At 39.0% G+C, this 13,090-nt stretch overlaps 1 protein-coding gene across 13 annotated transcripts in view; it reads left to right on the plus strand.

Moving 5' to 3' along the window:
* OTOF (otoferlin) overlaps nt 1–13,090 on the plus strand; it is a 2,911,272-nt gene that overhangs the window by 2,037,157 nt on the left and 861,025 nt on the right. For all 13 annotated transcript variants that reach the window (XM_044062838.1, XM_044062837.1, XM_044062844.1 and 10 more), the window contains exons 9-10: nt 3,772–3,903; nt 9,140–9,202. In XM_044062838.1, the coding sequence (XP_043918773.1) occupies nt 3,772–3,903; nt 9,140–9,202 (195 nt within the window). The remainder of the gene's footprint in view (nt 1–3,771; nt 3,904–9,139; nt 9,203–13,090) is intronic.

A 13,090-nucleotide genomic window follows, 5' to 3' on the forward strand; every position in this document is an offset into this window, starting at 1 on the left:
CAACTCAGTTCAGCTTCATCAAGGGCAGAGCTTGCCAACATAACCTGGTTGACATTTTTGAAAAAGTTACTTAAGCAATAGACAAGGACAAAATGGAACACAACAGATATCTGGGCCTTGCACAAGCATTTGATACAATCCATCCCATATTCAGGTATTGTGGATAAACGTTAATTCTTATGTAACTCACTGGATTGCAAATTGGATCCCAATTTGAATACGAGAATTAAGGGTAGGAGACTTCACATCTTCCAAAAGACCTGTCAGTAGTGGTGTACCCTGGGGCCCAGTGCTTGGGCCACTCCTCTTTGGTATTTATTTCATGGAGGTCAAAGCTAATGTTTAGAGTTTGTCACTGACCATGTTTGTAGATGACTGCAAACTTGGTGCCATCATAAACTCCTTATAGGACTGCAGGCTTCTCTAAATGGGCCTATCCCAAACAAATAGCTGGTGTCAAAACCATGGGCAACAACTGTATTCCAAGAAGAGTATAATCATATCCTTTGGCAAGCATGACTCACTTTATAACTATCACATTGACAAAATATCCCGGAAAATTGATCCCACAGTTAGGGATCTGGGAACCCATGTTGACAATGAACTGTCCTTTGATCACAATGTATCCACTGTTGTAAAGAAGTCCTTTTTCATCACATGGCTTATATGTAAAAGTAGTGCATCCAGTTCCAGGGTATGTAATCATTCCTCTGTACTCGACGCTCATTAGGCCACTCACTCTGTATAATATCCATTTCAGTATGTATGTGTCCAAACACTTGTCCCCAAATGGAATGACTACAGTGCTTCATGGGCCTAATTTATAAAAACTGTGAAGACCATCTCAAAGCATTGCCCTTTTCTCATATCATACAGGCAACTGAGAGGTGACCTCTGGCTCATATATAGAGCTTCAGCTGACCCTATTCTGTCAGCCATTACATATTCATAAACCAGTGGTATCAAAAACAACTGTTCAAGGGATTTCAATCTATTTTGCAAAATAAACAGAACATGTTGGAGGGATATCTATAAATCACAAGAATTCCCACTACTGTGGAACCACCTTCCCCTCGACATTAACCAAAATTTAATTCAGAGAATGAATGGGTAATTGCAAATTCACCCTTGGTTTAGAGCCCATGTCCCTCATGGATAGAGAAACATGTAAATATACCAACATATCCTTGTTCAGTCCAATCTGCGCTATTAGTTTGCAAAATGCAAGGGCTAGAAACTACCATAGGAATGTTAGGCTAAGCTTCTTAAGATCCTCACAGATGATGAACCTATTATGTGCAAGGTCTCAGACAAGTAGAATCTATCTTTTCTAGGTTGCATTTTAAATCTTGGGGCGTAATATGAGGACAAAACTGATAACTGAGATTTAAATGTCAGGCTACCATATACCAGTACAAGTTGTCCAAAAACCTTAGAAGCAACATCGACTAATAAAGATGTTTAGGAGCTGCTGTCTTAGCACTTTGAATAGTTGCATAATTGAAAGTGCCTCTCCAAGTTACTTCTTCCTTCACCATCTGTAGTAACAGGGGTCGTATTTTCATAGGAGATGAGCCCTGAGAGAAATATACAGAAGGAGCGTTCAGCACAATGCCCTCACACAAACCTTTAACTGATGTTAACCTCCCTCATACTTCCTTTCACACACCCACCACTCCAATTAAAATCCTTCTTGGACAATATGACTAACTGTCTACTCCTTGATTAGCATGGGCCACATTTAATCTGAATCCCATTCCCAACAGCTTGACCTGCTCTGAACCAGTTAAGTATGCTTCTGGTGGCAGGATTAGGTCAGCTCTTTGTTGTTTCACATATTGCAGAACCCTGCTTCTTTTTAGCTTTTGTTTCTATCAGTCCTATTTTCTGTGTATGGATATACATACTACTTCAGTGGAATGATTATCCATTTGCAAAGGATACCCAAAAATCACAATTCTCCTTATATTTACTAAACCTAAATTTTCAGGCTGGTAAAACTCTGCACACATAAATCTTCACAGCACTCAAATTCTCATTGACTGTGAACCCACCCACCCCCTTCATGTAATATTTGTAATAAATAACTCTTTAATCTATATAAAACATACACACACAATCAGCAAGTAACAAAACAGTCATTAACAGATGAAATGTTTATAGAGAAACAATTTGCAAGAAGAATAATGCCCCCCTCCCCCAAGGGTGGAGGCTTAGCATCTTCTCTATTGATATTTAACAGGACTTCTGTCCCAGTGACTGGACTAATGAAGGCTAAGTAAATGGGAGTAATGACATCTGTAGGTCTAGATACAATTAGTTTGTTTATAAACTGCACAATATCAAATGATTTTTTTAAGACGGTGGACACGTGCTGGTAGAAAATTAGGTCACTGTCCAGTCAAGTAACTAAAGCTCAAATAACTTAGTCAACTCTTGTGGGCCCATTGTCATTATGGTAGTTTCTCAGGGTAGATTACTTCCCAAAGTATACAATAATGTGTTTTTGGTGTTTAGTTTCACTCCTTTATTTTGGCACCAGTTATTTGTTTGAAACAAACCTTCCTGTAGGATGGCCAAGTCATTTGGAGATTCAATGACTGCTCCTAACTTGCAGTTATCTGCACACTTAGTCAGCCAGACCCTTTGGTATTAACTTTTACTTCAGAGAAGTAGACACAAAACAGGAAGGGTTCCTGCACTGAAACCTGGGGGGCTCCATTTGTGACTGGTCTCTTTGTGAAGATAGCTTCCTCTATTCTGATCCCTGATTCCTATTTGTGAGACAGTTGGCAATCCAGTGAGTTATGTAAGGGGTTATTCTGAGTTTATTTAGCATTTCTACTATGCTTTAGTGAGGGTTGCCCCAAAAGCTTTGGCCAGATTAGTATATGTGGTGTGCAGCATTTTACCTTCATCCCTTGCTTTGCTGACCTTTTCTAAAAAGTCCAACAGGTTGTGTAAGCTTGTGTAAGTATGACCTGCCCTTCACAAATCCAAATTGAGATGGTCGCAGTTTCTGTATGTTCCTTATCTCCATGTTGATTAGTTTATTGATAAGTCCTTCCATGGCTTTGCATATGATGCTGGTCAGACTTATGGGTCTGTAATTGGCTGGGTCTGTGGAAGGTTCTTTTATGCAGGGGAATACATGTAGCTGTTCTTCATTCATTTGGTACAAAACCTGTATGGAGTCTGAGGTTGGACAGTGTTGACAGGGGTGGCTAAATTGTGCTACATGCTTTTTAAGATATATCCAGGAATATTGTCAGGTCCCATTGATGTAGTGTTTTATGTTTTGATAGCGCTTTTATGACTTTGTCTTGTGTGAGTTGGAGGCGAGCTATGAGCAGGTATTTTGTGGGACAGATGGAGGCAAGAGAGTGTTTAAATTTGAGCTTGATTTATTGGCCAGCAGATCATTATACCTTCAGCATCAGTATAGGTAGCATCATTTACAATCAGCTCAGCACATTGCTGCACTGTGCTTCCGAAATTACTGACATAATTAAAAAAGGTGATGTGATTGTCTTTGGCTTGAGTGGCTATTATAACCTCAAACTCAACATTTCAAAATGTTTTATTGTATTCTTATGCCTGTATTGTCTTTCCAGGCCTGAAAATGAAGATGTTATATCTACAATGACATGTTTAATGTGATAGAACTGATAACAATCCAGTTGTAAATGTAGCTTGTTTTCAAAAAATGAATGAAACTCCAGTTGTAATACAAAACAATAATGCAGTTTTCTTCTTTGGGGTTTTCAACAGGTGAGCATAACAATCATTGAGGCCCGACAGCTGGTGGGGTTAAATATGGATCCAGTCATTTGTGTGGAGATTGGAGATGATAAGAAGTATACCTCAACAAAGGAGTCAACAAACTGCCCATACTACAATGAAGTACGGCAAGCACTTTTAGCAGTTCTGCATTTACTGAAGTGTGGTTAAAAAATCTTGTTAAATTTCACTGTTAACCAAGCTTCCTATGGTAGATTTCATTGTCAGCCACATAGACTTCTGCTGTAAACAAAGAGATAAACTATAGAAATATGTATATGTTTAAAAACTAAAGTTAGTAGGGGTAACTGAAGCATTCATTTTTGACAACAGGGAAAGTTCATTTAGACTACTGTGGATTTAAGGTCCCTTTCTTCCCAGTTGGTACGTCTACTCTGAATGATTGATTGTGATTTTGCAGCCCTAAAATATAGAAAGTGTACACAAGTAAAAAAAAACGTGAATTTTTAAAGCACATGCTGACAATACAAGTATACTGCTTCCTTAGAAATCATTGTGAAATCAGTGATGCCTTTATTGGTCCAAGTCTGGATGCCCATCCCTATTAACTACACAACTTTAACTGTCTACATATTTAAGCAGAGTAAAGTATAAAATCAAATAAGTATTTTTAGCACTGAGTACAGATAGGCATATCTACCTGCATAGGACATGATTTAAAGTGTCATCAGCATGTGCTGTTCTTTTTAAGCATTACTTGGTTTATAGTTCAAGAAGGAAGCATTACAAGCTAAGGCTCATTTTTAAAATACCAACTTCACCTAGTTTTGTCACTAAATTCTATTTTTCTTGTGTAATAAATTAACTCTTCCTATATTGTATGTATTTCATTTTTAAAGCAGCAGACTAAAGATAGACTCAAACCATATATCATGGGTGTGTTAACCTACAGCCACTTCCTGTATGCCTGTGTTGCTTATTATTTGAGGACACAGTGGGACAGAGATCAGTAAATTCTGTACTGCTGCCCTGTTCACAATCTGAGACCAAAAAATAGCTTTTAAGGGAAGACCTTGGCTCAAGATCTATATTTTTTGTCTGCCTGTTAGAGCTCCCATTGCAGCCAAGAATTATTTGTTTTATATAACATTTTAAGTAGAAATATCCTCATTAAAATGCCTGGCTTTATGTTAAACTCTATTACATTAATAGTGTAAATTGAAGTCAACCATGGTAATGACTTCCTATGTGCTGAGGTACTGTAGATATGCATAATGATGTAGTTGTTTTTAATTGAACTCTGACTTTATTATCCAACCGATTTAAACGGTCTAGAAAAAAAGAGCGTCACTTGTAATAGCCTGTTTCTGTCCATTCCTTTCACCCATTTATCATAACCTTGTCTCTGCTATTAAGCCTTGTATAATTAATCACAATACACATAATGCAAGTATGGATTTCTATATAATTGCTAACAAGATGACTGTTAAAAGCATGCAAAAAGGAGGGGTGAGAGTAAGTTCATTACACTACTAAGTATTGAGGAGTACTGGCCATTTGACTGCCTTTCCTGGCATGTCCATTCAGCAGAATTCCTATTATCCACCTCTTATGTGCAATTATGTCTCTTCTACACTATCAGAATGATAGCCCAAGGTATGAGCAAGTAGGGTAGTGTGAAACCAATCTGTTATGTCAGATGTTTTTTTAAAGCTGTTGCTTTACCCAGCAGTTTAAAAAAATCCCTAGCTATGATTTTCCTACAGTTCACTGGCATAAGCTGTTGAATGCTTTCATACCACATTACTTTTCTGATAAATTGCTGCTATCATCTGCATTTTACCTTTTCCTTCTAGCATTATGTTAGTGTTTATATTAAATGAGCATGCTTGTATCTGTTATGGTGGTGGCTTTGTCCTTTGAACCTTGCCTAAAAAAGGCACTATAGGTGTGGCGAGAGCTTTAGCCAGTAACCTGAATCCCAGCAGTGACAGGTGCAGACCATCTCTGGCAAAACATCGTGGTTTATCGATCATGTCGTCCCAGGCAGATAGATACTGGATCAGCTCAATCTTTTTTACTTGTATTAGATAAATATATAAGGACAAAATGATTGACTTCAACAATTGGCTAAGCTTCTGGTGTCATTCAAAGGGGATCCAGTATCTGTCTGCCTGGGACGACATGATCGATAAACCACGATGCTTTGCCAGAGATGGGCAAGGTTCAAAGGACAAAGCCACCACCATAACTGATACAAGCATGCAAAATCTGAAGGTAATGCTACTCAATGCTAGAAGTCTAAACCTCAAAATGCACTCTCTTGAGGCACTCCTAAAAATGGAGAACATCGATATCTGTGCAGTAACTGAGACCTGGTTCAAGGCTCCAGAGAGCACCCCTGCAATACCAGGCTACAACTCTTACCACACATTTCGGTCACCAAACCAAGACCGAAACACTAAAGGTGGAGGAGTGTCCATATTCACCAAGGATATTCGCACCTCCAGGCTAGTTGCCCAACACAATGCATCTGAAATTCTCTAGGTGCAACTAACACTAGGTAAGACTGCAATCCAAATTGTAGCTTGCTACAGATCCCCCACCATGCCCCAAGATTCTCACTACACCTTTCTAAACATACTGGACAATATTAAGATACAACCAAACACCCTAATACTGGGTGATTTCAACTACCCTGCCATTAACTGGGAAAACTACTCGGCTACCAACACCTTTTCCCAATGGTTCTTGGAATTCATAAATTCCAACGCCCTGGATAAACTAATCCATTGTCCCACCAGGGGCTTCAATATCCTAGATCTGGTCATTACCAACATGGGAGATAGATGCTCCACACCAGTGGTCACCCCCTCATTGGTCAGGTCTGACCATAAACTAATCACCCTTGAGATCCACATCCAACCCCCCAGTAAGGAAACCTCCATAAAAAAACTTCTCCAAAGCCAACTTCATGCTACTCAAGTCAGAAGTGACAAACTTCATGACACCCATGCAGATGGGAGCTGAAGTTCGACTGCTGAATCCTACACTAAGGCACTGTACAAGCACATCCACTCATGCATGAATCGTGCTATCCCAAATAGAACCAAGACACTCTCCTCCAAAAAAAGGAAGCCAATCTGGTGGTCCCCTGCCATAAACAAACTATACAACAGAAGAAATAAACTGTTGCAGAAAAGAGGAAAATCCCAGGATGCAAAAAACTCCCTTACCAGCCTCAGTAAGAAGCTGAGATCCCTCATAAAATCCTCCAAAGCTAGTTATGAAAATAAAATTGTCAAAAATTCCAAAGACAACCACAAGGCATTCTATAGTTATGTCAAGAATCTAAATGGCAATGTTCAGATATGCTCTGAGTTACAACAGAATGGCATTAAATATACTGATCCCAAGGATATTGCCAATATCCTGGCAGATCAATTTAGTGCAAACTTCACCCCCCTCTCACCCCCTAATGGGCCCATCGCAATACCAAAAGATTGCCAACTTCCATTAATCACAGCCACACAAGTAGAAACCGCACACTCCAAAGCTAAGAATAAAGCATCGATGGGACCAGAGGACATCCCGAGCTGTGTACTACATGAACTACAAAAGGAACTGGCACCTCACCTGTGTCATGTTTAATCATAGCCTCACCTCAGGTTTCATGCCCACTGAGTGGCGCACAGCTACAGTTATCCCACTCCACAAGGGGGGAACTACCATCCCATCAGTCTGACAAGCCTGATCTGCACGGGCATGGAACGCATTATCATGGAACTTATAAACAAAAACATTGGCAACCTTCAAACACTGGACCCCACCCAGTTTGGGTTTGTGAAGGGCTGATCTTGTCTCCTGAACCTGATTGACTTCTTTGAATCAGTCTCCAGAGCTGTGGACGAGGGTAAGGTGGTCCACACAGCCTATCTGGACCTCGCCAAGGCCTTCAACACCATCCCCCATTCTGGAATCATAGATAAACTTATTAAGCTGGGCATAAATCCCTACATCACACGATGGGTTGCCAACTGGCTTACTGACAGTACCCAGACTGTAAAAGTAGCCAACTCCAAATCCAGCTCCAGACAAGTGACAAGTGGAGTACCTCAGGGTTCAGTCCTGGGACCACTCTTGTTAGGAATCTACTTCTCTGAAGTACAGGCCAACACTAAGGGACTCTGGCTAACAAAGTTCACAGATGACTGCAAACTGAGAGCCATTATTCAATCTCCAAATGATGTGGATATTCTACAAAAGGGCCTTACAGAAACAGATGCTTGGTGCCAGAGCCATGGGCTCAAGCATAATGCCAATAAATGTATAGTTATCCCCTTTGGGAAAAACCATGTACCCATGAATTACCACATATATGGCAGTACACTAAACACTGAAAGTGTGATGAGACACTTATGGACACTGGTGGACAGTGGTCTCACCTTCGACAATCACATCGCCACAACAGTCAGGAAATCCTAATATGTGGCACACCTCATCATTAAGGGCTTTTCATCCAGAAAAAATGAGGTAATTGTCCCACTGTACTCATCCCTCATTAGACCCATTATAGAGTACAATGCCCCATTTGGTATGTACCTCACAAAACATCTGCAACAGCTGGAAAGGCCGCAGAAATACCTCACTAAAAGAATCACAGGCCTAGAGCAGATGCCCAATACTGACCGTCTAAAAAAACTCCAGCTATACTCTGTGGCATATCATCTACTCAGAGCCGATCTCTGCTTAACATACAAGGTCATGCAAAACTCTAAGCTGTTGGACATGCTCCACTTAAAGAAATCCCAATCCTTCAGAACCACACGCTCCAGGGATCTAAACCTTGTCATCGCAATGAACAAAACATGCTTGAGGGATAGGTTCCTGACCCAGAGACTCCCCATACTCTGAGCGCCTCCTTGGCGCTCTTCAAAAATAACCTTGACAATTGGATGGGAGATAGGAAATTCACCCCGGGGATCACGTCATTTGCCCTGCTAAACAGGGGTCCAGGGAAGTAAATTTTGTGGGAAGAAATATCCAGGGAATTGTTATGGATAGGCTTGTATAGGGCCTAGTACCAACCTATGAACCTATAAATGCCCCTGCTAGTTGATGTGGAAATTTTCTCACTGTAGAGGTAAAGAATTTGAGATGGCTTTGGCTAAAGAAGTTTCTCTGAAATTGCCTGCCGTGTATGTTGTTGTATTGTCTCTGTCTGATGGTCCTATTACACTGATTCAGCAATGTGCAAGTAATGGGAGACATTAATGAACTGCATCTCAAAAGGCTTGTATTGTTTTATTCTACTACACAACATTTCATAAGAACTAACGAGAAATGTTATTAATAATTCTTTCGACAGATAGTGATAACGCATTTTTTTTATTTTCAGTACTTTGTCTTCGAATTCCACGTGCCTCCAGATGTTATGTTTGATAAAATCATCAAGCTTTCAGTAAGTTTTTTTATTATTATTATCATTGTTAAAATTTTGTGCAGTACAATAAACAGTACTGACATTTAACCTAAATGCAACTAACTAATAAAATGTGTCTTGCATACGAGGAAAGTACATACATAGCAGCAGTTCTAATTCCTATGTAATAATTAAACAGTCCTCGCTCAGCCCTTGTTTGAAGGGGCATCAGTTCATTTTTTCCATGCTCTTTAAAACTAATGGAGTGATGCTATAATCCTCATTTTATGTTCTTTGTTTAAAATATTGGCCATCAAAGCAAATTTGTTGAAATAGGCCAGGTAAGTATCTGCCAAAAAAAGACATAAAAATGTCAACATTAGTGGAGCTTTTAATTGCCAAAAGGTGATACAATAACAGTGTATTAGTATCTTGTGAATCCTCCTTCATCCACCAACCTACCCACATGCACAGGCACACACACTCAAATACATCCAGATACATGCAAGCTGTCATTTCTAACATATAGTTTTCTCGATTCACTGCAGCAGAAAAGAAACCTGCTGAGAAGTTTTGTTAGTTGGTGTTGCCACTTCTTACAATTACGTTTTTTCTTTCTATGTTATACGGTACCATCAACCCACATAAGATTATTCACTCTTAACGATCTAATACAGAATACATTTTTCGTTAACTATTTCTTTAAGATGTGTTTACACACACATTTGCAGCCCAGTTAAAACACCTGGAAAGAAAATATCTAAAAGCGAAGTATTTTGGTTTATGTCATTGTAATCCTTGCCTTAAAAGAGTTTGCAGCATTGCAAATCAACAAGATTGCAAAGATAAGAGGACAGTCAGGTATGTCAGAAACACATAGCTTGCAGTATTTCCTCATTTCTTTTAGCAAAGGAGCAGTACTAAAAGCAAAGAATTCAACAGACAACTTAAAATAAGGCTATTTAAAATTATCAACAATCTCGGAATGTCTTATTGTAAAAGATCAGTTCTGAGAAAGATATCCTGTTGAAGCTTTCCTAATAGTCTGTAAGACTTTGCAAATACATTTCCACAGGTATAAAGAAGGCCAGACTAAAGTGACCAAGTATACAAAAAATAGTGTCTGTACAATCATTTATGTATTTCTTTGTTTGTTAATGTAGTTATTTGTGGAAATAGCCCAGAAAAGCAAATTGAGTAATTTAAACTCAAACACTTCTCAGTGAAAGTAATGGCTTAGAAAATTCCATAAATCATCTTAGAACTTTTACAGCAATTGTTTTACTTTCAAAAATTAAAAATCAATTTACAAAATGGCTGCTGTGAGAAAAGCTTTACTGAAGTTTTTTTTTTTTTTGGCATGCTTTTCAGTACTTGATTGAATAAACAGCGGGTGAGATGTTGACACAGAGAGCCTACTGCAGTATGCAGGCCTAAGATGAAAAATGAAAGTGGTTCTGCATCATTGTTCCAGTTTCTTGTATCAGAGACAGATTCAGCTTGAAATTAATCCAAACAGTTCATGTCTGTGGAGACGTAGTCTTGCAAATGGGAACAGTTAGAAATATAGATTTTTTTTCAAATGTTCCGCTATGTTTTTAAGTACCTTTGTTGACACTTTATTTTTGATGATATTAAAAAAAGATCTTTGGACACAAATACTCTGCAGACCAGGAAACCATACAGATTTGATAGCAATTTAGTTATTTATTTGTTAACCAGATAAGTGAACTGGTGCTTCGCAGCCCCATTTTGGTTGTAACCCAGTAAGCAGGAGCCAAGTGTCACATGTCTCATGTATTCAAATGAGACACTGAGACATGGAATGTGTTCAAGTCATTTATTGTACATAAACCCATCAGGAGCTGTAACTGGAAAATATACTTCGAACTTCATATGGTTACTGACTGACTCTTTACTTCTAACACACTCACGTGCATCTCCATTCAAGCTCGCACTCACACTGACTGACTATACAAAACGGCACTGATCTCGCACGTGCTCAGTAACGTATATGCACGTGCAGTCTAGCTACAGTGGCTGACTAGGTTCAATATACACACTGATCTACATCCTCCCTCTTTAATTTTGTTCAACATTGCAAAATACAAGAACAAAGGCATATTTAATAGCTAGATATTATTTCAACATTTCAACAAACATAACTGATTTCAAGTCTAAGTCGCTGTGTATTTAGGATTGGGTCTGGAAATTCTACCTAATCTGGTTACACAGACATTGTGACTGGATTTAGTAGCAGGTACAGTCTCTGGGGATTCAATCAAAATTGGAACATCAGGGTTTACATCAAAATTGTTTGAAGGAAACACACTGTCCTTTTGAGTTCAAACAGTTGATGAGTCACTCTGGGAATCAGAGTTGTTGGCACAGGCAAGATCCTACTTCAGTAGTTCAGAGATAGGTTCCTTCCGTTTGTATGAAGTAAGAGCTCGGTTCCTTTGAAATGTTCTTCACTATTCTCATTCGGGCATATCCTTTAGATGTCTGCATTCTCACAACTTCTCCTTGTAGTAATGGTTGAAGGCATTTACTGGTTTTATCATAGTACAACTTTTATAAATGACCTTTTCTCAAAAGTTGAGCCATGACTTGCATTTGCTACTAACAACTGTTTGCTGACTGGAAGAGTTGTTCATGTCTGTCAGGGCATCAATCTTTGAGCAGGTGAACCAAGCAAGTTGTCTCAAGGAATGTTTCTGAGATTGAGTAAGTTAAGGAAAGCATCAGTACCATCTCTCTTGTATTTCTCCAACAAGTGCTTTGCACTCTGAACTGCATGTTCAGCTGAACCATTAGCTTGTGGATACTCAGGGCTACTGGTAATATGGACAAGGTCCCACGATGCAGCAAATTTCTTGAACTGCTGACTTGTAACCTGTGCACTTTGAGTGGACTACCATGGACAGAAAAATAAAATTTTGTAATGACTGTTCTGGACATCAAGTTAGGTAGTAGATCAATTTCATTCCAATTTGAGTAAGAGTCTACTAACACTAAGTAATGCTGACCATTCCATTTGAAAATATCTGTCGCAACCGTTGACCATGGTAATTCAGGAATTTGGTATAGCTAAAGCAGTTCTTTTTGTTGAGATTTGGTGCTGTTGCCAGTTGAACATGCTAGAGTTTCGTTCTTTATATCTTAATTCATAGAAGGCCAAAATACAATGCCTCTTGCCATTCCTTTGGCTGAATCAGTATCTGGGTGACCACATGCAAGATTTTGATGTATTCCTGTTGTAATGCTTTAGGAATTACCACTTTTGGACCTTTCATGATGATTCCATCTACCATCATGAGTTCATCTCAGTAAGAAAAATACTGCTGAATGTCAAGTGGTAAACTGGTTTGTCGTGTTGGCCATCCTTGACTGATAACGTGTTTCAGCTTTTGGAGAATTGGGTCTGAAGCTGTGTGATTTTTTATTTCATCAAGCCATGATGACAACAAATTTCTGACTTCCATGGCTTCAAAGTCTGCTGTTTCATCTTCATGCTGCTCTATCGTTTGTCTGGGTACGCGTGACAAAGCATCAGCAAGGTACAAGTGTTTGCTTTTTCTGTAAACAATATTGAAATTCTACTTTTACAATTTTAACATCATGCATTGCAATTGTGCTGGGGTGGTATGCATTGGCTTTTTCAAAACTGTCACTAGTGGTTAGTGATCAGTCTCTGTTTGGATAGGTTTGCCATAAACATAATCACTGAACATGTAAACACTACTGCCAAAAGTTCTTTCTCTATTTGTGCATAATGCATCTCTGTTTGAGTCAAAGTTCTTGACACATAGGCTACTGGTATGCCTTCTTGAAAACATGCTGTACCAAGGCTGTACCTTGAAGCATCACAAGAAAGAGTTACAGGTTTGTGAACATCATAATATCACTATGTAGGTAGACTGGCAA

The sequence above is a fragment of the Protopterus annectens genome, chromosome 2.part1 (assembly GCF_019279795.1).
Source record: "Protopterus annectens isolate FY-2018-M chromosome 2.part1, PAN1.0, whole genome shotgun sequence".
NCBI lineage: Eukaryota > Metazoa > Chordata > Ceratodontiformes > Protopteridae > Protopterus > Protopterus annectens.